Here is a 26901-nt window from a genome sequence, read left to right on the forward strand (position 1 = left end):
TCACAACTTGATTTCTCTAGTATTTCTGTTCTTCTTACCTGAGGACAGTCGTAGTTTTAAGATTTAACATCATCTAGCACAATTTTACAGGCAGCTCTAAGTCATCATTCTCATTTTGTTCCAGGCTTACTTCGTAAGAGGTCAAGTGGATAAAGAATGAGTAAAAGGTATTAGTGAGGGAGATAAATGAGATAAATTAAACATGTCCTGATGCTGACAGGTCTTGTTACAGCTATTTTAATTGCATGTGGTCTGTAAAATACTTTACAGTGAGAAAATAGTGTTGCCAGTCATAATTTGGGCATCATAGTTTTGTCCCCAGGAGCTGTCAGTGTCCCCACTTTGATCAGATGATGCAGAGATGGTTTCGCAGAGCAAATAATCCTTGACCTACTCTGAGCTGAGAAGTGGTCTCCTTCCATTCTGAACCATGTTTTAAAGGGTACTGTTTTTTTTTCTGAGAAACTAAGTTTGGAAAACATTAGTGTTTATTAAATTGAACAGTCTTTGAAAACTACACAATTTATGTTTAACTTTGATGAATGTACGTAAATTGCAAAGAATTTTCCTTCAAGCTGGTTGTGTCTGAGTTGATATTTATTTGATAACTTCACACTGAAATGCTTGATTATTTTATTAAAGAATTGTTCTAAAATAAAGCATAAATCCCCAACTAATAAGATCCTAGTATATGCATGTAAGGTGAGACAAACTCAGTTTTGAATGATACCTGATGATGTGTGTATTTCCCACTCCTTCATTCTTGCATGCATCCATTTGACAAATATTTATGAAATAACTATGTGCCAAGTAATTTTCTAGTACCAGAGATATAGCAGTGAACTAAACCAAATTAACTCCCGCCTTCATGGAATATACATGTTAAGTGCAACTATAAATAGAAAATTGGCAACACCATCAATTTATTAAGTGAAAACTGACAGCTATCTATAAGAAATATATCAATCAAAATGAGGATGTCTGCAATATAGCAAATGAGTGAAGAACTTTAAAGGCAGTCTTTGTCTGGATCTTTTACTAAAGTATCATACAATAAATATATAGTGGTAATGGGAAAGCAACTGTAATTTATCATTTAAGATAATTCATAAAGATTTTCACTATTGAACAAAATACATTTAAAAATTCCACTGTCTTCCTTAATTCTCTGGTACTGTTTCTACTTCAGTAAATTTGCTATCTTGCTACAAACACTGTGGTGAACTGGGGGACCCACAGTTTCCTCTTTTCTGTTTCCATGCCTTCTGGATACTTTGTCCACAGTACTGAATATGGCATGACTTTTCCCTCCCAAGGACATCAGTAGGGACTTTGAACCTATGCTGAAGTGTGACTGTAATAACTACCAGTCAAGTACAATTTCCATGGAAGAAAATAAACTGCAATTTCAAAACTACCTTCAGAACCCTACTACACTGTTGGTGGAAATGTAAGTTGGTGCAACCACTATGGAGCACAGTATGGAGGGTCCTTAAAAAACTAAAAATAGACTTAACATATGATCCAGCTATCCTACTTCTGGGCATATATCCAGAGAAAACTCTAATTTGAAAAAACACAGGCACCCCAGTGTTCTTAACAGCACTGTTTACCATAGCTAAGACATGGAGACAACCTAAATGTTCATTGACAGATGAATGGATAAATAGGTTATGGTATGTGTGTGTGTGTGTGTATACAATGGAATATATATATATATAGGAATACATGTATGTTCATATATACATATATATGTATACACATACACACGATGGAATATTACTTAGCCATAAAAAGAATGAAATAATGCCATTTGCAGCAACATGGATGAACCTAGAGATTATGATATTAAGTGATGTAAGTCAGACAGAGAAAGATAAATAGCATATGAAATCACTTATATGTGAAATCTAAAAAAGGATACAATTTTATTTACAAACCAGAAATAGACTCAGAGACATAGAAAACAAACTACAGTTACAAAGGGAAAAGAGGGGGAGGGATAAATTAGGAGTTTGGGATCAACATATACACATTACTATATATAAAACAAACAACAAAGACCTACTGTATAGCACAGGGAACTATATTCAATTTCTTCTAATAAGCAATAATCCAAAAGAATCCGGAAATATGGGTGGGTGGGTGTGTGCGTGCGTATATGTTAAAAATTTGCTCTGCTGTATACCTGAAACTAACATGGTAAATCAACAACACTTCAATAAAAAATAAAATAAAACTACCTTTAGACAATTTTGGCTTCACATTACACATATGTGTTCTATAGTACTCTAGAAAACTTTGTGGAACTGCACATGTTTAAGAAAAGAGGATAAAGCTGAAGTTATACAACCTCTGAATCTGAATACCACAAAGCTCTATGGTTAATAGAATATAACTACAAATTACAGTATGAAAGTCATTATCACCCTATTATGGGTACATAAAATAGTAGACAGTTAACTAATTTTGCTTTAATAGGTTATATCTATCTCTATTTTAATTTTATTAAAAGATACTTCATCCTTGAGTTTCATAGATGAGTTTGTTGACAGAATAAATAATTAAAAATAAAAGTTTTCCCTATATTTGATTTTTTACCACCCGTCATTTACTCTATACACATTTATTGGACCCTCCTCTGCTATGGTGCTGTTCTAGATCTAGGGACTCAGCAGTGAATGAAATAAATAATATCCCTGTCTTCATAAAAACTACATTCTACTTGAAAGGACTGAAAAAAGCAAATATAGAATTAAGATGCATATCAGATGGTACAAGTGCAAGAGCTAAAGGGAAAAATAAAATACTGAAGGAACCGAGAACATGGCAAGGTGAGGGGGGCTGAGGGACAGAGTAGGCAGGAAAGGTCTCAGGAAGAAACCCAGAGGTGAAGACAGCCCTGGAGAAGTCAGGGTGAGAAGCCCCTCTAAACAATAGGATGCAAATACAAAGATACTTAGGCACGAGTACGAGTTCGTCTGAAGTGCCTAAGGACAGACATCTGGGCAGAGCTGCTGGGGAACAGTTGCAGGAGGCGGTGAGGTCAGAGAGGATGTGGGGAGCGGGAGTGTAGATGCTGGTCTGCAGTCCACATGTGGGTTACACTCTGCAGTGAGACAGGGGCACAGAGGGTTTTAAGCAGAGACGTGACTTGATCTCGTTCCTATTTTTAAACGATGAGCCTCTTCCCCAGCCTGCTTTTCACACTCATGTTGTACCCACCAAACAGTTCTAAACTTTGTTCCTACTGTCTGTAGCCTCTGATTTGATTTTCTGAGGAGTGGAAAAACAATTAAACATGACAAATTACAGTGTGTTATTTTGTCTGAACAATGCTGAAAGTTAAAATAGTTAGAAACTATATATATATGTTCATATGTATAACACAGATACAAATTTTAATCTCACCAGATATCTCATCCGTTCACGGAGGTCTCAGCCTCTGATTATATACCACTCACTGTTGCTCACATCTTTTCTATCTTATTATACGTACATTATATATAATATACATATATATTATATATTACTTCTCTATTTCCTACAAATACACACATATATACATACATACATATATATACACCATTTATTAGTCTATGATGGTTTTTTCCCTGTGTCTTCTATAAAAGCTGAAAACTACAAAAATGAAGGTCATCTACATCAAGAAAAATATTAGTCAAGGCCTCTTTATGGTATCAATACCAGTGCCTATACAAATAATCAGCAGATTGAAAAAACTGAATGTTGAATCAAATAGTCATATGTGTAGGAATTCAAAACATTCAGAAATATCCAAAATAGACTATTTTTTTCTTTTTTCATCATAAAAGTAGTCATTTAATAGTTACTGGCAAACAGCAATGAACACAAGTGATTGTTATTTCTAATGAAATATTTGGGGGAAATGGAAATGAAGGAAAATGTTTCTTTTATTTACTATGGTTTTCAATATAGGCCACATATTTAGTAGCATATTTTTGAAGGAAAACCTTCACTATATTTAAAATATGAATGTGTTAATGATTATAGGACCCATATGATTTCAAATATAATAAATGATAAGCAAAGAGCCTTAATGTTGAGAAAATGTGGTAATATAGATAATTATGTATATATTAGCATAATGTGACATATTATACAGAGTCCACAAATTTTAGAAACATAGAAGATATATAAGGTCATCAGGAACATCTTTATTCTATAAAAAGTAAGATAGTTTGTGTTTTGAAACTTTATAGAGAAAATGTGGACTTAAGAGTCTATGTGACTACAATTTTATTATGGAAAATTCTCAGAATATTAGTTGACTTATATTTTAAAACACTTTGCAATCTGTAAAAACTTATATAAAGTTAAATTGCTATCAATTTAAAAGAAAATTTAATTATTTGAGATTTTTATTATGCCACTTTTCAAGAATGCTAATATATGCTACACACAGTTGTTGTTTCAAGGCCCTGTTAATCATGCTACTCTGCATTACTATTTTGCAGCCCCCTCTCCAGTCACCAATGTGAAAAAGGGGAAGATTGCAAAAAACAGCATCTCTTTGTCTTGGCAAGAGCCAGATCGCCCCAATGGAATCATCCTGGAGTATGAAATCAAATACTTTGAAAAGGTGAGACTAACAGAATAAAGAATGTCCTTTCTGTCTTTCTGTTTTCTTTTTTAATTTTAGCAACTGCAGTTATCCAATTTGAATAAAAGCGTGTTGCAATTTTCTGTGTAGATCAATGACAATTGATCTGCAGTCATGATTATGGAAGCTAGAAATGTACAGGGAGCACTTTATTTGTGTTCTGCTCCTGCCAAACAGTTTACACTGCCAGAATACTGCCTATAGTCTAGCATCAGCTTAACCAGGGTTCACAGCATTAAAAGATGACATCATAGGACATCTTCAGTGTGTCCCAAACACTGAAGTTGTTAATGTTCAGTAGTGACTGCAGTGTACTACAAGGAAAACACATTCTCATGGCCAGTAACCCTGCATAATACCTACACTGTTAAGGAAGTATAAGCAGATGAGGTATATACATATACTGTGTAAGTTTAAAAAATCTGTAATCAAAATCTAACACTGTAGCATACAGTTTATTTTAAAATTTGAGGGCATAAAACTGGAAATGTGTGCTTCACATTGTCTTTACTTTCTTGATTTCGTCGCCTTCCCTGAGTTGGCACCCAGGTCCACTGTAACATGTTTTGCCGTAACAGTTGTTGCAATCTAAAGGCAGTAATCATCCCTCTCCCTCTTTTCTGAATCCACAACCAGATGAGCTATTGGTAAAGGAATAACACAGATGGAAGCTAAGGATGAATTTATAATTTCTAAAGCTGGACTTTAGCATTTGGCTTAGATATGTAGACACCATGAGTCTTGCTCCAACTCCCACCCCCATTTTACTGTGATTTTTGTACAGTCTAGATCTGAGTGACATACACTATTTAGAACAACTTGAGTTTTAATTGACCAGGTAAAGACAAATGAGTGCCCAAACCAGCCTCTAAGAGGTGAGTAGAAGACCCTGACCCAGACGTGTGTTCCTGTGGAAGTAAAGGTGGTAAAGATTGCTGACATAATGCAGAGAAGCAAATCCCAAAAGACAAGGGAAGGAAGGGCTCAGCCACACTTATCCAGTTGCTTCTCCCAAACTCCCAGAGACATCCTCCTTTTCTTTTAAGGAAGGGTGAAGATGGGTGGAGGAAGTTCAAAAGCTTACTTTGCAATACCCAAGAAATTGTCCAAGCTAGGACATTGGAAATGAAAGAGGGAATAAATGGCTCCGCTTATACTAATACGAACATATCATGAGAAATACTGATATCCCATTGATGAAAATTACTTAAAAATTCAACATTCCGTATATATGCATAGATAAAAGAGTGTATGTAAATACAGTGAAACACACTGAAGTAATTCATAGCATTTTAAAAAATTGCTTCTTTCATCACTGAGTCAACAATTACCAGTGTAAAGACCCAACAGAGAATAAAACAATAGAGTTTATGTCAGGGAGGGTGGGGCTATCTACATATTCTTTCTAGGTTTTGGGTATCTGTACAATGCTCATATATTGGTTTTATAAATAGATGAATAGAAAAGCAGTTATTTTTGAAATAGTTGTATTTCTAGGAATGACTTGCTGGTAGCATTATATGTAACCACTGGATTATTAGGAAACATAAATGAAGATACTTATAAGGTATTTCCAAAAATATATTATCAAATAGATTATTCACCAAGATTGTTCTAAGAAAATATCTCTGAGACAAAGTTTTGTTGGGATAAGGTTTACAGTGTCTATTGTAAAAAAAAAAAATAGAGTAAATCAAGTAAAATGTTATGATATTAATATCCACCTCCCCCTCCAATCCCTGTTTCTCTGGGAGTAGTGATCCAAACTGAATTGCAAGTTCTGGAAGTCTACAATTTAAATAAACGCTGTATCCAAAAAAAATTTGTTAAATTAAGGTTTACATTCCTTTTTCAAGTTTTGGTAAACCTTATTACTGCATACTAATGCAAAGCTAGACATGAGTTCTTTTATAAACACTTTTAAGTCTCAGAATTTTATTGTAATTAAAGTTGACTTTAAAAGAAATTGGAATTCATAATGGCATCTTAAAGTAACTATACACCAAAAACTATATATTTGAATATATACAAAAACATCTTAGATGAAACATACATATCTTAGATGAAATAAAGTTCAACTGCAGGAAGACTAAAAGTTTGACAAGTCCTTATTTTCCTGCATCGTTTTTCTTTACCTGACGCAACTAACTGGACCAATGTCTGAGGTGTTTTTTGTTTTGTTTTGTGATCTGTAAGGAAATTGTTCTAATTTTTTCCTCTTATGAGTAACCTTCAATTGTTTTTACTTTTACTTCCCAGCATATGCTTGAGTCTCATATACAAAATATTCATTAGAATCAAGGATTTATCTTTTTTTTTCCTTTGAGCTACTACTTCTGTTAAAACAGTTACTCCATAAGTGATGTGGCAGAGTCCTTTTCTATTAATATTCCTTCAAATTAATTTTATCCATGTTGAAATATTTTCTTTACAGTTCATTGTATAAGTTATATTTATTCAGTAAGATTTGGTTTATGTTTAATATTTTATAGTTCATGCTATATTAATACATTCTATTATCTACATAATTCAAAATAAGAATAAATGATTTGGGAAAAAAGATTTCTATCCATAACCTAAATAAATGAATAACAAGTTGCCTACTTACATGCTATAAAAACAGAAAAACTCTTAGATATAATTTTGAGGAAGTTATTACCTTCTTTTAGTCAGTGTTTTCCTTTTTACAGTGAAGATACTAATTCCCAGACTTTTTTGCCAAGCAGAATTATTGAGCATACTGATGAAATACACAAAAAGTTTTTTTTTTTTTTTTACACTTTCAGAAGGGAAGAAATAAAGGATAATGAGCTTTTATACCATGTATTGAGGTGGGTGTCCTGATAGGTTTCCAGAGCTCATTTTGAATCTTCAGAATGACACTACCATTTTATTGGATGGCTCTTGGCCAGACACAGGTGGCAGAGCTTTCCAGGGCTCACACATTTGCCAGCTGGCATCTCTGCCTGTGATTGCCCTGCTCTAATAGAGGTCATTGGGCCTCTCTGCTCCTGCATGGTGATGGGCCCATTGCCATCTCTTAATTAAAGACAGAGGCAAAGGGAAGCTGCCCTTTGGCAGGGTGTTTGCCAGCTGGCTCCTTCTGCTCAGGCCCTCCCCTCGCTGCATGTGAACAGTGTTTGCTAAGCAGCTGGGGAATGTAGCTCATTTGCTCAGCTGGGGCATGAAGGCAGCAAAAGCCACTACCCTGACCAAGGACTTGGCAGCGTTTGGTTGTGGGTGTTGAAGATGTGTAGATAGCCTTGTAATATAAGGAAATTATAGTATGAAGATGATGTAAAGGAGTGGATCAGAAGGAAATTTTAGAATATACTTAGATAATTCAAAATGTGTCTGTATGGGTTTTGATCCTTTTGATATAAGCTTTGCTAAGTCCCTTCAGACATACTGTATTCAACAAACTCAGAGAGACAATGTACAATTAGACCTGCCATAAGGAACCACTGAGACCTACATAATGTTAGTAGATAAATTGGACAGAATGTTTTATAATTTTGTTCAAATGATATTAGATTATACATTATTTCAAGGAGCAGCATTCCAGTTTCCTTGCAATATTTTTTTTCTTTTTGGCCAAATTATCAATTTCTTTTTTTTTTTTTTCAGTAGTTAGCAGTCATAATCATGTAAGCTTTTTAATTCTTTTTTTCTTTTCAGTAGAAGAATTTGCCACCATGCTGTAGGGTCAATTCAAATTTACCTAGAACTGCTCAGAAGATTATGCTGAGTGCTAGGTATATTGTCTAGGTTTCCATCTGTATGTTCTAACAAAACCCTTGATAAATAATTTCATCCCATTTTAAAGAAGAAAACAAACTGAAGTTGAGCTACATACCCGCATTTACACATGTACTTAGTTAATAACATGGCTGGAATTCTAACCCTGATATTCTTATGCTTTTTTGGTAAAAAAAAAAAAAAAAATTCTTACTTTACATATAAATGTTAATTAATATTTTATGTAAAAATTCTAATAATACCAAATATACCAAAATCTTTCATTTTGATTTGATTTTTTTCACCAACTCAAATTCCCTTTAAACAAAATGCAAATAATAGTGAACATATATTTTAACATTTCTTACTGAAAATTACCGATTCAATCACAGCTGAACTGGAAAGTATAATATTATTGAAAAAGTCTTGCACATTCAGTCATAAAGTTGAGTATACTCAGACCATCAATAACTACAGTGGTTTATGGAAGCTACTTACCCTTTTTAAAAGGAACACATCAAGAAATTATCTGCTTTTTCACTGTTCTACCCCTATCACATAGAAGGGGTAATAGAGTAGATAAGAGAGGATCAATAAATATTTGTGAGTGAAGAAAATGACTGACATTACTAGGTCAAATTTTATAGAATTAATTACCTACTTTAAATTCTTTGCAAAACTCTAATAAAATTTCCTCAACATTTTAAAGATTAGGCACTTAAACCTATAACAGAAAACAAAGATCAGTTGTTTACATAGAGTGAATCAGAAAAACCTATTTGGATTAAAATTTAAACTATACCTGTCTAGAGAGAAATTTGGATATACTCAACCCTAAGAAAATTTTATATGCTTGAACATATTAAATGAGGAATGGGAAAACCACTTTAAAAGAAGCATATTTATACATTGTCTATTTTAGATTGTATTGGTGGTTGGATAGAATGTGGTTAGATGTTGACTTTGATGTGTAAAATTAGACAAAAAATAATAGTTATGACAATTAAAACTCATACTTTATAGTTTAATAAGTATTTTTGTTAGATAGTTAGATAAGGGGAAGCATCGGGCAGATAAGTGGAGGAGAGGAAGGATGGTTCAGAAGATGGTGTTATGCCCGCCTCCAGCATAAAAGGACGTTACTTCTTCTGAATGAGTGTCAGCAAGAAACTGGTTAAAACATGACAGCCACGACTGTGCGGTAGCAGAAATGACTTAACCTGACACAACCCAATGTTCATTGTATTATAAATAACATTGCAGTTTAGCCCTCCCCTGTGTGGGATTTTCTGTGTACACTATGGGTAAGGACATGGGCAAAGGGGCCAAACGTGACTGAGCATTCCAGGGACAACAGCCGTCAATCAATCAAGAGACCACCTCTGAGTGAGGCTATAAGAGAAAGGGGAGAGAAAATCCACAGCTTTTCCTCCCTTGGGTCAGCCCACCTCCTGTTCTTGGGGGGTGTACGTTTCTTTTCTTTTTGAATAAATCTTTTAAAATCTTTTGCTACACAACACACTGTCTGCCAACTGCACACTTGTCTTTGAGGTATGACAAGAACCAGGGTCTTTAACTTTTAGGGTAACATCTTCACATACATTGCCTTGTTTCATTCTTATAACATTTCTATAAGGAAATCCAGGCACCAATTTCTACCCCAATTGTACAGATAAAGAAACTGAGGATAAACGTACAAATGGGCTTGCTGTAGTTTAGCACATGATTTCAGTGTCCACACTAAAGGCACAGCATGGTGTGCTGTAAATTTCAAGGGACAAGGGATGTGATTTGCATTTGTTTTACATTTTAATGGCATTAGGGAGATTAAATAATAACCTTATTCCTTATTAGAGTGCTTGAAAAAAAAACTATATTCTTGCTTTCCATTTTCTTCTCATATAGGAAAAAGAAATACTTTACATGTTATTCCCCTTAGATCTTTTTAAAAAATCAATACATTTTTCTGCCTGTCAAGGCAAAATTCCCTGAAAACAACAGTTTACAGTGATCAATTAAGTTATTATAAGACCAGTTCTTTACAAGGGGGAAAAATCTCTAAGCATACCTATTTTTAATTCATCCTATAGTATCTATCAGAAATTTAATAAATGTAGAAAGACCTTAAGGAAGAAACAAGTTTAACCAAGAATTCACACAGAAAAATATAAAGGGAGAAAAAATTCAAAACAAGGACTTTGTGTGTTTTAAATCGTTATTAACCCAAAATTTTATGTTCAGCATGGTAACTTCAGAGGTAATGATGAATTATAGGTGGTTTGCCTAGACTTTTGTTAACAGTCAAAATAGGAACAGTTCCTCTTTATTTCACTTTCCAAAATTATCTTTCTAGTGACATTTTTCCCCACTTCATTTCCATTCACTGCTAACTCAACCCAAACACATAAATATGAAAAAATAGAAAGATTTTAAAAAGGAAAAATATATTGTTGCTTATTTGTATTTTTTCTTTACTGCTCCGTGTTTAGACTTAGTGACGTGAAATTAAAGTTCTTTAGTAACATACTCATTCCTTCTCCCAAGCCCTAAATATAACTAGAAATCAAATTCACTAAAGATAAAAGGCATAGGTCTTACCTGGAAGTATGTGATATATTTTCACCTTTGTCTGTGAACCAGTAACACATTAGATGCGCTTCAATAAAACGTTTATTAGAAAAATGCGCACACAATGAGCAGTACTAAAATAGAGTCTGTAAAATAACTTATCTCCTGGAAGTTGAATTTAAAAATTTTACATATCTATTTCTGCCCAAAGTAAGTGTGGTGAATGAGTGGAGAATATATCCACCCTCTTTGAGTTCTAGAAAATACTTTAAGTTTCTATATAAATAACACATCTAGGATGTGTAGGTTTCTTTTGTTTCCTAGAATATCTTATTTGTACTAATAGCAGTTCTATCAGTTTCTCATTCTTTTTCTGATCTTTGATTCTAAGTTTTGCTGTCATTAGTAATGCATATATTGACTTCTTTTTATTCTATGTGCATGTGTAATCCAAGGACCAAGAGACCAGCTATACAATTATCAAATCTAAAGAGACAACTATAACTGCAGAGGGCTTGAAACCGGCTTCAGTATATGTCTTCCAAATTCGAGCACGCACAGCAGCAGGCTACGGTGTCTTCAGTCGAAGATTTGAGTTTGAAACCATCCCAGTGTGTAAGTCATTTTAATTACTGTCAACTCATGTCTCTGTAATGGTTACCAGAAAAGAGTCAGTGGATCAATACTCTCCCTGGGCATTCTGTCAGTCTCCTGCTTCTTCTCTCTCCCCCAGGAATGACCCCTTCAGGTAGGAAGCATCTGTCATGCTATTATGGTAGGTTAGCGGGTTAACACATCAGTCCCCGCTCCTCATTGCTTTTAGTCTACTGGGAGATGAAGCATCAGGAGACCCTTAAGAAATGTTTAAACCTTGCTTTTAAAGACTTTCTTTCCACTGCTGCCATACTTCATTGAATTATTGGCATTTAATTTTTACTTGAACTAGGCTACAAGGCTTAGTCTTTCCATGAAAATTCCACAGGGGACTTTCATTAATACTGAGTTTGGCAAGAAAATGGTGCTTTCAGGAACCAGTGTGATTGTTCTAAAAAAATCTAAATCTCTAGCAGCATCTCTGAGTGGAGGGTCTGGAAATATTTCTGGAAGACCCTTCTTGTACCTTCTTTTTTTCATAAAATAGTGAAAATGGCATTAAAACTTTTTCTTCTTAAATGTCAAAAAAAATATTTAGATTACTTACTTGCCCTAAAGCATACATTGAAAGCAGGATTAGAAGAAGGCAATAACTTGCCTTGTTTATAGATGAAAGAACTGACACTATTAAAGTCTTGTTATGAAGAAAATAACACATAGAAGTACTGTGAACTGTCAAATATGTGTAAATGTATATGTTTATACACACACAATACATATATACACATAATATGTACTTTTTATATTCAAGTTATGTAAGAATTAGTGATTTTAAAATGAAAATAAAACATGTATTTTCTCCCTTTGAAAATCAATGAAAAATGAGAGCTTAGTTAGTAGATTTACTTTGTAATGAACAGAAGAATTATTAAATTAAAATTTCCATAAACCTATATAACATAGGTCTTTAGAAGATGAAGTTATACTTCTTTTTAAAGCATGTTTAACTGAATTATATAGAAAATAATTTTTATTACTTTAAAAATAGCTGTCTAATGTGACAAGGAGTGTGTATATGTCCATGAATGACTGAAAAATTGTGCTGAACACTGGAATTTGACACAACATTGTAAAATGATTATAAATCAATAAAAAATGTTAAAAAAAATAGCTGTCTAAGTATACATTCACTTGATTTTATACAGATTAGGGTGCCATTTTGAAAAATAATAAATTCTTTCCAAGGAAAGTCCCATGTTTAATTGAAAGTATTGGAATTTGAACATTTAGAGCTATTTAGAAGAGTTTCTTAATAGATTTGATAAGAATAGATGTAATCAGTCAGAAAATTTATGTAATACTGGTAGTGGATTATTTACTTTCATACCTTGAATCCTGATTTGGATTTATGACAAAACACATATGATATAAACTGGTCACCCTAATAGGCTTTGCTGCTATTTATGTACCATTAGTAATGTATAATGCTTATGTGGTTCTCCAATTCTGGGAAAAAAGCCATAGAGTAATATCTCACAATATGCTTGAGTGCTTGAATAACTATACAAATGAAAAATCTCATTTTAAAAGATAGTAAAATTCCACATAGTTTTAGAATGTTGGCATGTTCAGTGACTAGTTTTTCTTCAGACTATTTGATATTCCTTCCCTTACTTTTTTTTTATCAAATAGTAATTTCTAAGTGTGCCAATATCCATCAGCCTGATCTTTGAGAGAACTAATATGAAGTCATTTTCTGTATATTTTACAAAATCTCACCTGAGAATGTCTACTTCTAAATTTTTTCCTACATAATTTCTAGAGGGAAAGAAGTATCACACAAATATTTTAGTACAAAAGCAGGTTTTTGATTAATAGATAATTAAACATCTTAGGGATGTATTTCCTCCTACATTTAGTGTGGAATTTTATTTTTACTTGAGTTGGTGTACATGTATTTCCGAGCATTTTAAGAATGACTTTTTCTTTGCACTAAGTATCTATTACATACCCATCCCCTTTGATCTTCATGTAGAAACCTTCTGGATATAATTCAGCAAGAATGTGCTATTATGTGCTTGGCTTTGCTAGACTCTGCAGAAACTAAGATGAGTAATACATGGAAACTTACCTCCAGAGAGTAAGAATACAGTCTGTTTAATTCTGAATAATGGAATATTTGTGTCAAGAACTCTTTGGGGATAATAGTTTTGTTCACTATTTTAAAATTTATCTTATTGACTTCCTACGCATCAAGAGTTTTCACTCTAGGTACTGGGTACTGTAGGTACAATGAGTGACTCAAATGACTTTAAAGCCCAATCCCTCTCTTCTCAAGGATTATAATCTAATAGGGAGTTAAAGAAGATGCATACTGATGATTAAAATAGCACTAATAATATCAGTAAGTTTAGGTATAAGGATCTGTTCCCCCCAAGAAGAATCATCTGTTTGGGTGGTAAGTAGCAGAGAAGCTGCCTGTAAGAAAATGAAAATCTCTCCCAGGTTGAGATTTTTAAGGATCAAGGTCGTGGAAGAGACAAGAAGGATTTTAACAGTGGAGTTAGGTAAAGCCAAAGAAAGGTATGGAGTTATTTTTAACCATGGAGTTCAGACTCGATCCCTCTCTTTTATCTATAAAGTTTAACATTTCTAGGTTTTGGGGGTTTTTTTGGTGGGGGGAGGTAGTTTATTCTTAAAGGAGGTGCTGGGGCTTTAACCTAAGGAGCTCATGCATGCTAAGCATGCACTCTACCACTTGAGCTATACCTTTCCCCATGAAGCTTAACATTTCTACAATTTGGGAAGTGGGAATGGATTAGTGTACTGAGAAAACAAGGAAGACTCATTATGGGGATGATTTTGTTAGGAAATCAAAAGAGAGAGTCAAAAGCTTTGGAGCCCAAACAAAATAACATTGAACTTATTTGGGCCAAGTCTTCATGGATTTCTCTAGAAACAATGCCACCTGCCAAAAAGAAAGTTAAAAACTGAGAAAATAAGTAACCTGAATTTAGAATTTAATAAGGCAAATCCTGGGAAAGGCTGCTAGTGGTAGTGGGGTAGCTTTGCCTTACTCCATTATACTGCTCACCAATAACAAATTCTCTACCACACACCTCAGCATCAGAGAATAGGAAAAAGCAGGGTAAAGAGACATTGTATTGCAACTATTATCATCCAAGAAGAGGGAGGGCATAGATTTGGATTGCAAATAATAGTTTTTCTTGTACATAAACCAGTTGTTGATGATACCGGGTTCTAGAAGATTGATCTGAAAGGGTTAAAAGTGTAGATCAGTGTAAACAGGTTGTCAGAGAGTCAGTCAATTTTGATTGAAAAAAATCAATGAAGACGTGATAAGACTAGGAAGGGAACCATTTGAATGCCCAAACTATTGATAGGGCCAAGATCAGATTGTAAGATTATAAGAAACAAAACACGAGAAGTATGGTTGTTGTTAGCTTGGATGACTTAAAATTTGTTGTCATGGAAATGAACTAATGCCACTCTGAATTTATCAAAATGATAATGTCATTAAACAATAAGCATGTTAGGTATCCTATTGAAGATTTCTCAAGAATATCAATAAAATTTATTTTTCTCTATAGGTTTCTTATTTTAATCAGGCTTAGTTATCCTGACAAAAGAAAAATTCATTTGCTTTTTTTTAGGTACAACTATCTAATTATGTCCATATTCCTCTTATTATGGTAATGGTGTTATTAAAATATAAAATATTTCATCTAAATCCGTGTATTAAAAAAAATCATGAAAACAAATCTAATCTTACTGCAGGCTTAAAGTTCTAAATGGCCTTGATAGTTTTGAAAAAGTGGTCCTTCTTATAAAGTATATTTAGTGATTATATTCTGTTAGAAATTACAACTTTTAAAATTATATTCAGAATAGTGATATCGTATTTAACTTTAGTGAAGTCATAGCTACATTGTTTTGGACATTTTGGGCATTTCAACCTTGTCTATGAGAAAAAACCCTATCGGAGAAAATGAGATTGTTTTTTTCCTAGAGAACAGCCTCATGCAAACTCTAAAAATGTCATATACTTAGCACCTCCTATTTAAGAGGTGTTTGAAATCAAGGACTAAGCTACATTTTATCTTGCAAATGTAAGATCCCTAAATGAGTACCATGCAAACAATTACATTCATTTTTTATGATGACAAGGAAATGATCAGTGACTTAGCAGTTCTTCCAAATTTCCATTTGGAGAATAAATATTTTCTCCTAAAGATGTCTTTTCAATTACACACCATTGAGAAGAGATTATTAGTGGGAAATCTCAGCCAAGTGTGGGTGAATGGCTTAAACCATGCATTGATTACCGGCTATTAAGCAGCTCTTATTTGAATGCATATGATCACTTTAACCACAAGCTCCATTTTCTGTGTCTCCTATCAGCAGTTGCAGCATCCAGCGATCAAAGCCAGATTCCTATAATTGCTGTGTCTGTGACAGTGGGAGTCATTTTGTTGGCGGTGGTTATCGGCTTCCTCCTCAGTGGAAGGTAAGACAGAAAGCTGTGATTCTGAACTTTTGCAGCTGATCTCTTCCTTACCTTGATCTGACCATTTGGCTGTTAAGCACATCCCAAAACAAATCAGACAAGCAATATATCAGTAGATAACCTCAATGTTTGATGTATTTCTTAAGCTTTAATTGTCCATGTGAGTACTAACTTTTAAGCACATGATTTCTCTTTTCCAGCTATGCTAGCTTCACAAGAATAGTACTGTTAGTATTTATTATGTCATTAATATAGCCATATCTTTTTTTGATATAGTTTTTTTACTTTAATCTGAATTTTATTTTCCTCTCAAAACTATTTATTGAAATATTCTCTCAAAAGCTTCAGTTTTAGTGTTTTGGAGGGCCTGTGTCTGTGCTTGGCATTTTAGAGGAATAGGATAATAATTCTAGTTACCCAGCATTCTATCCTAATAGGATGATGGATACAAAGTGGAAACTCTGGCAAACAAGCATTTTGAGAAATAACCAACCCTTTATTATGACGGCATTTATTTTCAGCTTCTTAGTGATTTCAACCTGAATGCATCAATCATAGTGTATACTGACTTGAAGTGAATTTTATTCAATGTTATATCAGTAGATACATTAATATGTGTATTACATATTTACATTTTTCATTTTGAACAAAAATAAAAGAGGTAGCGCCCCGACAAGAGGTTGTGTAAAGATATTTACTGACGTTGAGCTGAGCATAGTCAACTTTCCTAAAAAAAAAATAGAGAAACAAATAAAAGCATGAGTGTGCTCTATTCCTACAACAAACATATTTTCATTTTTCATCCAGGCCATTGTTAGAATGGCTACTTAGTAATGAGAGCTGTTCATTTGAAAATGTTTTGGTGTTAGACTGTTATCAAAAACCTGATGAAAATCTTCATGGAAATATTTAAACCTGCACAAATATGCAAATATGCAGAAAATATACTATAAGATCCAAGAAAAGTCAGAAAATTAATATCCATATCGATTTTATTACTGTTTTACTCATTTACTTTTGATTCTTTAGCACCTATTCAACTCATAAATACATAGAATTAGGCATTTTCAATAGGTTGCATATTGTGTTCTGAAAAGATTTATTACTACATCCTTAAATTACAGTAGTGATATTTTATTTTCATAAAACACTGTTACTTCCTTTGAAGATCCTTCCTCTTTTCTGAAAATTCCCTTTCTTCTAGTTCTTGTTCATTTACAAGTATTCAAAGTTTTCTTAAGAATGTACATAGAAATCCATTGCTTACTTTTAGCGTTAGAATAGCAGTGACACATTTTCAGAATTTCTAGCTGGGAAGCAGTTGGTATTTATTGACCCTCCCCAGCCAGAAGCCTGGCTGTCTAGTGCCACACTGACCTCTTCTCTCTGAAGTCACCTGGGGAGAGTGCTCTACCTCTGTACAGTAGATGCTTTCTGGAAGATAAGCTAATTCCACCAGTCTTGTCATAAAAACTTTGCTCAGATTTTGATCAAGTAAGATAATTGAGTGGACTGTAACTACTCAGAAAACTACCATGAGATAATGTGTCTTTTCTACCTCAACAGGGTGAATAACTAGGATACATTTGCAAAGCTGGTTTGTAATATCATTTATTTACTTCTGACTGAGATATGGGTTGGCTTCTTCCTTTCCAATAAATCCAGAAGTGTTAGTTATAGGACATGGGGATTGTAAGAAGATATTTTATTTGTTGGATCCACTGAATGAAAATGGAGGAAAGAGCCAAGGTATAGAGTCGAATAAATTAGTGCGTTTGAGGGTTTATTAAAGACAAGTAAAATACAGGAAGTGTTTTATTGTAGAATTAGCACACTGTATCTATTTAACCGAAGTATTGTCAATGTGAATTTACTGATGATATTCAGCTACGGATTCTCATTTACCTGCATACGAATCAACCTCTGAAATTACTCCCCCAATTTTTTCCCTAAAATATATATATACAAAAGTGACGTAAAAGCAATGCACTTGTTACATACGCAGCATTAGACAATGTGTTTCAGAGAAGGTTCAATCTGTCTACTGTTTGAGACCTGAAGGATAGTACAGCTTTAGCACACACGTACACACACACATACACACGCATACACATGAATTCCATATGTATCTGAAACTGCTGTATGAGAATAACTAAATTTTAGTATGTTAGTTTTTAGTAAATAGAAATATTTAGTGTATTTCTTGGTTATACAAAAAAAAATCTATACCCAAGAGAAAAAGCTTAATTTTCAGCATGACTAAATCCAAGTCTTCATAAAATAAGTTTTGGATATACTGTCTTCCAGAAGTATATTACTTTTTAAAAATAGCAATATTGATAAATGTGTGTGTTTTTCATTCATATTATATTTTTTCTTAATTTAATTTCATTACACTGAGATTTATATTTTTTTACCAGCAAATTTTTTGCATGCAACTTTTGCTACTTCATTTTATTGAAAGCACATTCTTGAATTTCAGAGGACATTTGTCTTATGATAGAAATGTTTAAAATAAAATGTCATTTTATTTTACTTTTCATGGACAGGTTATTTTATGTTTCTATCATATAAATATACTTATCAAAAGCTAAACGATGGGATTTTCGAAGGGCTTTTCCTATCTCATTCAAGACAATGAACTTTACAATTTTTGTTGAGACTAAGAAAATCTTATCTACCTCATAGTACCTAGACTATACCGAATTAACTCAGTAAAGTCTTGCAAATAAAAGAAAAACTAAATGAAGAGATGTGGATGAAACCTAACATAAATTTGGGGAGTTATCTTTAAGCATTAGAAAATTATTGAAAAAATTCTGTCTTAGGAATGGTCTAAAGACATAGAATTATGTATATTTCTCATTCGTCACTGTGCTAAAACATGATTGATAAACACAAAATTATAATATTTAGACTCTTGTCTCACTTTGAACTTACTTTGTTTTGTCACTTTTTAACCTCCTGAATATATTGTAAACCAGATATTTGCTCCTAGATGACATGTCTTTTAATTGCAAATAATTTGACTGCTTACTGGTGATATAAACAAATTAATTTTGATGTATTGCCAAAATATTAATATCATTTGTATGTAATATTTGTTGACAATTTATAACATCATGTGGGCCAGGAGAGAATATATCTTGAAGGCACATATTCACTGACAATTTAAGTTTTTATTCAGATTATAGGGAAAAATCAGGAATACAACACATTGACTACTGTGAGAATAATCTATTTCAAAGAAAAAAAAACTATTTTATTCTAAAATATTTTGAAAATGAAAAATAAATCAAATATAGAGATTTTCTAATCTTTTTAGGCTAAAATTGATTACAAAGAGACCTCTTGGAGTCTCTTACCTAGATACAGTTAAAATAATATAGATAAGTATCAATCCTGAAAGAAAAAAGTTCTATTTTTAAAATGGCAAAGAATTCTAATATCTTAGGAGTCTATCAGTTCTAGAATTCATGTGATCATCTTGTTTAAAGGTGCTAAATTTTCCATAGAGCATTTTCTGCAGAATTCAGACTTTATTTTTTACTTTCTTGCCAATTACTTTTAACTAGTGTTTTCATGGGACTACAAAACAATTGACTTGTCCTATGCAAACTATGAGCTAATTACCCTGGGCTGAAAATAAATTAAACCCCTTGATATGCACAGCATGTTGTAATTGTTTTTTAATCTTTCTCTTCTATTGGTAATGACATTGCACATTGATAACTTTCTTATTATACCCTAATTTTGTGGACTTTTCTATTTTATATGTGATTTTATAGATATATACATATAATTTATAGATATAGATATAAATTGTTTAACTGATCAATCTTTCAACCAATGATTGTCATCTCCAGACTCTTCTAATTACATGTTTGAGAAAGGCTTCTACTGTGACCTTCCCCTCTTTTTCCTTCCTTTGAAGACAATCATTCATACTATTAAACTGGATTTTTTTTCCTGTGTCCCTGTTTCAAACGTGGGGCCTAATTCTAAAAATTGATTACTAGACACTTCTTTGTCTGATATAAAGCTTAAACTAACAGGATTTAGAGGTATAAAAAATACAAAGGAAAACATCTTTCTGTCAGTGTGCAGAAACTGTTTCTTCTTTGAACCTTACTCAATATAGACACCCTGGGATTAAAGAATATATTTTAATACTTTGTTTCTTTTATTAGTTGTTTATGAATTTAATGAAATCTTAAGAAAATTTCAGAGCTTACTTTTTTAATTCTATTAATTCCACATGTACCCTCAGAGGTTAAAGACACACACATTACACACATGCATGCCCACACTTATGTGCATGTGTCCTTGCATATAAACACAAGAAAAGGTAAAGCTGTTTGCCAATTTTAAAATTGGAAAACAAAACCAAGAAGTTATAGCTCTTGAAGAGGCAGAAGGAATCCTTCAAGCTGCTTAGCTTTGGATATGATTCTAAAGCTATTCATGTGTCACTTTAATGCTCTGATGGTCCTGAGATGATAAATTTAGTCTAAGGGGTGGCTTAATTCCTGTAAAAAGGATTAACTATTTTCCTGGCCAAAAAAAAAAAAAAAAATCTTCCCTTGTTTGTCCTGGTCATGTTCAAATCCTGTGGCTGGACATGCTAAATCCTATTTCCCTTTGTCTTTCATTAAACAATTGAAACTCAATCCATTTGAAATATCTCATAATTTCCTGAGGCAAAAAATTTTTCAGGAGTCAGTGGCCATTCTACTTGAAGGCCAGGAACAAATTTAAGTTACTCAGATCATGTGAGAAATTTAGAGAAAAAAGTAGATTTATGAAAACACTGCTTTAGATTTTTTGTTACTTAAAAATGATATTAAAATTTAGCTTTTGTAATTTTTTTCAAATCTCTTAAAGTCTAACAGGTTGTAAATGACACCATTACAGACATATATTGAGTGTCTATTGCACATCAAACACCCAGAAAAGCCCCAGGCATGTGAAATAAAAAGGCAGTATCCTTTTTTCAGAGTGTTCCATTTTAAATTAGTAGTCTGATAAATGGATAGAATTTTATAAACAGAATTAAGAGTTAGGGATAAAGAGAACTTAGATTAGAATCATTTCCTTCATGTTAACTCTTTTTCTTTGGACCAAAATAGTGGTCTGATTCATTAATTCAAGAAACATTTGACTTCTTAATAAATGCCTGCCACAATTCTTATGTTACGAAAAACAATAGCTTGGTGGTAAAATCCACAGGATTTAGAAACTTTTCTTCAGGCTCATTTGGAGTCCAATAAAATATTTATACAGGCATTTTGAATGCAATTATTTAATTCAAACAAGTGCCCAAGCCCTGCCCACATTTGATATCAAAGAATAAGAGCCTGTTAAGTGAATGATTTTTAAAGGCTTGGAGGTATTCGAAAACCTTCAGGGAATCCTCTTTGCCTAATGGAGAAACACAATAGAATTACTGATAATAATAAATATAAAATCGTCTAGCATGAATTACATGCTACCTACTGTTAGGCATTGTTATGTAGTATCTCACAACACTGTGTCTCACTATTAGCTCTATTTCCAATTTATACTTCACAAAATGTATCTTCTTTCTGTTTCTTGACTGTTACAAAAATAGTCCAGTCTTAAGGCTTTTGCACTGGCTCTACTTGCTGCCTAAAACTCCCCTGCCCCAGAGAACAGCATGGCTTCCTCCTTCTGTCTTTGCTCAATCTCATTCTCTTAGTTGTACTCACTGAAATGATGACCTATGAGTCCTTCCTCTGCTCATCAGATCTCCCTTATGCTAATCTGTCTCTTCATAACACTCTTTGTCATTAAACACATATATATTTATTATGCATTACAAATACATACACACACACATACACACACACACACATATATTTCTTCGGTTGATTTTTGTGTCTGTCTCCCATACTAGAATATAAGATCCAAAATGACAGGGATTTCTATCTCTGGGCTCCCTGCCCCTGCCCCTAGGTCAACATCTAGAACATAAGTTATATTACACATTTAGTTAGTGAGGGCCTGGGTCTTGAACACAGCTCTAAACTTAATACCCTTGCTCTTCACTATATAACTTTCCCATGACATATAGTCATTCAACTATATGATTTTGGTGAAACTCTGAACTCTTGTATGTAAAGTCATTGATTTTCTACTACTGAAAATAATGGTATTAACATTGAAAAACTTTCTAAATGGATTGGTAATATGAATAAAATAACTCTTAGAAGTTTATGTCAGTGATTTCTTGGCAATAAAGTATAAAAAATACACCGGGTTAAGTGAATTTTCCCTCCATTCTACACTTGAAAATTACACCTGGTAAACTGTTATCTGTTTTAGAATGACATGTATCAGATGTCACCTACCCCATGACCATTCCTGATATTGTGAAAGCTAGCTAATTTCACTCTTGTTTTCCCTCAAAACTTTTTTCCCAGTTGGAGTAATTTTAGTTCATCATTTTATGTGTCTCCCCTAATAGATATGTGTTCATCTCAGATTCTACTGTACATTCTCAGGAAATGTCCAATGACCATATTACTGGAAGAGTGAAACTGGGTTCAGCTCTCTTGAAAATATGCTTCAAACTACCTTTCCAGCATTGTCACTATGTGTTTTTGAGCTGGATTCCTTTGGTTGCACATAACAGAAGCCAAATTTAAAGCCGCTTAATTCAAAAGATAATTATAGATCATGCAGATGAAAAGTTCCAGAGGTTTTTTTTTTTTAAATCCAAAGTACAGGCCCTTATAGATCCAAATGCTAAAATATTATCTACTATGCAGTTGGAGACACTTGATTCAAGAATGCTCTGGCACAAATATGGTATTTAAAGCCACTGATCAAAATGAGGCTATTTGGGTAGAGCCCGGGGGGAGAGTGGGGCACTCTGAGTCGTGTTGAGAGGTTGAGTGAAGGAGGAAGATCCAGCCGAAGGAGACTGAGTAGGAGTGTCAGTGAGGTAGCAGGAGACCAGACAATTGTTGGATGACTGAAGTGGGATTGGTCACCATCCTGAATCCAGCCCCTACTTCAGAGCTCTTGACCTTTGCTGTCAGAGCTCGTATGGCACAGGCTCTGACAGGAATCTGATACACAGCCCCACAGAGTAAATCAGTCAGTAGCACTGGGGCCTTAACTAAAAAGAGGACAGGGAAGGTGTGCTGCATAGCAGTACAGTTAGAGCTCAGGCCTGAACACGACGTAGGGTCTGGCTCAGACAAAGCACACGAGGTGGGAGTGAAGAAAGAGGGTCTCACCCTGTGCCTTTTTTCCATATCTTCCATTTCTTCTCAATATTTATACCTCACCCGCACATCAAGACTCACATCAGCCATTCTTTCTATCATAAAACCTTCCTCAATTCCTTTAGCCAAAGCATTCTCTCCTTCCACTTAAGTCTCAGAACAATATATCAGTATTTATCAAGGAATTTAACATTTTCAACCACAAATTATAGTCCATTGAGTAAATATCTGCTCTCTTTTGCCCGCCAGTAAGTATTTAGAGGATAAAGACTTCTGTGGCTCTCCCACATAACGTGATTGAATGAATGCCTCATAAATTATTGAATTAAAGATAAACTGGGCATCAATCTCTATTTGAAGTGCTTTGTCTCATTTTTCCCTATTGGTGTTGATAGTTTGGAAAGTGAAAAATGTCAGTAACTCTGACATGAGCACAATAAAATACCTAACCCGTAAATGTACTTTCTTACTGAATAGTGAAACTTTTGGTGCCATCAATAAAATAAATGCAGTGATATCAAAGAACTGTTGCATAGGAGTTAAGAAATCTTAACTAGTTTATGCTGTTTATTTGACATCTGCACATCCTAATGCCAGGATGATGCACCTGGTAATATTAAGCAGTACTAGTTTTTTATAAATGATAATGTACATCAACATAATTGTATTTCTCTCTTGATTCTCTTCAAGTTCGGGGCATCATGGATATGTTGCTATATTTGTCATCTTTAACAACTAAATTATGTAGTTTTGGAACTTGTTAAGTGTAAGTTTTGTATAAAATATCTTAATCAAATACTATTTTATTTTAAAATAATGCTAAATAGGCAAATATTTGTACTGAACACATGCAATCACTGATTTTAGAAAACAGATCATTAAAAGGAAATCTCAGTAGTTTATGAATTAGCAATAGATGTGACTTCATAAAACTATAATAAATACAGGCATGTGTATTGATTTAATATCTGAGAGTTGTTATGCCTTCTGTTTTCTCATGATTATATGCTTTTTCCTTCAAAGGCTCTGAATCACAGATAATTAGAGAGCAGATCATAATTTATTAATAACTGACAAATGGGGATCAGGGCAGAGCAGTGCCAGAAAGACTAGGAGCATAGCAACAACTAATTGCCCACTGTGGGAAGTAAATCGTCCTAGGAAACTGAACCCATGAGGGTTACTGGCTCAATTGCTCAACATTATTGAATATCCCACCTGCGACTTCTCACAGATCAAACATGTAAACATCATTGCAACTCTCAGGAAGTTATATTGAGGCAAACGTTTGGAAGGAAAAATTCTATTTATGGTACTGGAGGCAATTTAATGTCATTGATTTACAGAGATGAAAATTATTTTAGCAAAGAATCTAGAGCATTTCAGATTTCAAGTACTGTGAAACACAGGGCAGGTCAGAAGGCTAACCACAACAGCAAAATTTGCTTCTTGTCTGAAGCTCCATTTCTGTAAGAATATGATCCCCATCTGGAAGAGAGAACAGTGTGACATACCAGAAGATGCTGGGCTCTGGCAGAAAACTCTGCTAGGTTTCTGGGAATCTCACCACGTCTCTCAGAACCCACAATAGCACAGGCTTTCATAGGAACCTTATGGCCAGCTCTATAGAGAAAATCAATAACACGGTCCTATGCCAAAGGGTTGGCCATCTAGTCAACAACAATAAAAAATCAGTTAATTTCCTGAGCCATGTCTAGGAATAAACTTATTGCTGAGCAATGAAGCAAATGAACAATGTTCCAAATAATAGCAGCCCCATTTATTCAAGACCTGTGCTCTTTTTTAAAACTGGCATGAACCCGGAAAGAAATAAATGTTTCTAATGGATTAGCAACTCAGTCTCAAACAGCTGAATTCTTTATCATGCCGTGTAGAAGGGTTGACTTCAGATCTAGCTGATGGCTGAGATAGTGATAATGCTACAAACCATAATATAGCCCAATTATCTTGCTTACCAAATTCTTTTACTATCTCTCACTCCTTGCTTCTTTCTCATTTCTTACTCCCCTGAGTTTGTAACCTCACATAAGAACGACATACTTTTCTGTATCAGATCTTTGACATACATTTGCTGTCAATAGTCTGTGGGTGTTGTCCTCTCTTTTGGAGCCATCAGTATTGCAGAAAGCAGTGTCAGTTTTTATTATTCTTTTAGTTTTAATTGTATCTTTTTAATTATGATTTATGAAGACTCATTTTTTCCTTCCTAATCTTATGGTCTGGTGCTTGGTTGTACATCTCCGTAATGGTCATGAGTTCTCTTGAGTCAGGGTTGATTGAAAGGCAAGACAGAAGGTTTGGGGGGGGCCTATTGTAGGTTTTCATTTCTTTGTTTTTGCTTCCTCTCCACACACCATTTTCATCCTGAATGGGAAGATATCATCAGGTTGACAGATTGAGACCTCCATGTGGTGATTAGTAGAGGAAAACCTCTCTGTTTCTTGGGTTTTCTTAGGCTGTTCTTAGACCAACTACGTAATTCCTCTTCAGTGTCCCTCCAGACTGAATAGTCCATGGCATTCAAATATTCTCAGGTATATCACAAACACCTCTTCTCCACCTCCAAGGGCCCTCCACACATCGACAGTGGGAAATCCTAGTGCTGCTTTCACACTCCTATGTCTGTTTTGTTTGGTTTTCCTGAAGCAAGTTTAATAGACATTGGTTTGAACTAATTCTATTCTTGATGACGTACACATCTTGCCAACATTTAAAAAGAAATCTATCCGTATGGAGTTCAATTGAGGTCATATAGCTTTGATTGTTTAATAATTTAATTTGTTAATACTTTGTTTAAATTCCACTTTCCCTGTTTAATACAAAGAGATATGTCTTTTTTAAAATATGAGAACATAGTACCCATAAAAATGTAAAAGATAATCATAACATATAGTCACAAAGCAACGAGTTGAACAAACATCTTGAAAATATGTAAGTATACAGGGGAGGGTATAGCTCAAGTGGTAGAGCACTTGCTTAGCATGCATGAGGTCCTGCGTTCAATCCCCAGTACCTCCTTTAAAAAGAAATAAACCTAGTTACCTCCCACCACCAAAATAAAATAATTAAATAATATAATAATAAATAAAACCTAAAAAGCTACTTTTAAAAAATGTAAGTATATAAGATTAAGTGAAATATTTTCTATGTTAATATTACTATTTCCTAGATATACTGGAATTTACCACAAATCCTCACTGCTAAAGTTGTTTGTGAGATTTTCATATGTGTCAGCAAAATATTGCTACATTTTTAAGGATACTAAGTTTAGCATAAGTATTTAACCAATAGGTATTAAATTTATAGAATTATTCTTAATTTACTGCAGATAAGATTATCAGGAAAATGCCAATCTATAAGCCCAATCTTCCTCAGAAAATTTTTAAGAAGAATTTAGTCACCTAAATGACTAACCTCTATTTGATCACGCCAAAGATGATGTAAAACCTAAGTTATCATCAAAACAGCATTTACATGATAAGTGATATTGAGCATTGTTTATATATACAGTTTGATGAGAAAGATATATGCTAAACCAGAATTCTATATTTGCATGA

General features: G+C 33.7%; 1 protein-coding gene and 1 long non-coding RNA gene across 7 annotated transcripts in view; one reads left to right on the plus strand and one right to left on the minus strand.

Annotated features, from left to right (window-relative positions):
* The window catches only part of EPHA5 (EPH receptor A5), a 313192-nt gene that overhangs the window by 220330 nt on the left and 65961 nt on the right, over positions 1–26901 (plus strand). For 3 of the 6 annotated variants that reach the window (XM_032459293.1, XM_032459303.1, XM_032459325.1), the window contains 3 exons: positions 4497–4621; positions 11404–11563; positions 15965–16070. In XM_032459293.1, the coding sequence (XP_032315184.1) occupies positions 4497–4621; positions 11404–11563; positions 15965–16070 (391 nt within the window). The remainder of the gene's footprint in view (positions 1–4496; positions 4622–11403; positions 11564–15964; positions 16071–26901) is intronic. The other 3 variants (XM_032459295.1, XM_032459314.1, XM_032459337.1) reach the window with 1 other exon arrangement.
* LOC116657284 lies at positions 5538–25368 on the minus strand. The gene is made up of 3 exons (XR_004312413.1): positions 25229–25368; positions 23108–23122; positions 5538–5550 (listed from the first exon to the last, which is right to left on the minus strand). It is a non-coding gene; the product is annotated as an uncharacterized LOC116657284 (long non-coding RNA).

Source organism: Camelus ferus, chromosome 2 (assembly GCF_009834535.1).
Source record: "Camelus ferus isolate YT-003-E chromosome 2, BCGSAC_Cfer_1.0, whole genome shotgun sequence".
In the NCBI taxonomy this organism is placed as follows: Eukaryota; Metazoa; Chordata; class Mammalia; order Artiodactyla; family Camelidae; genus Camelus; species Camelus ferus.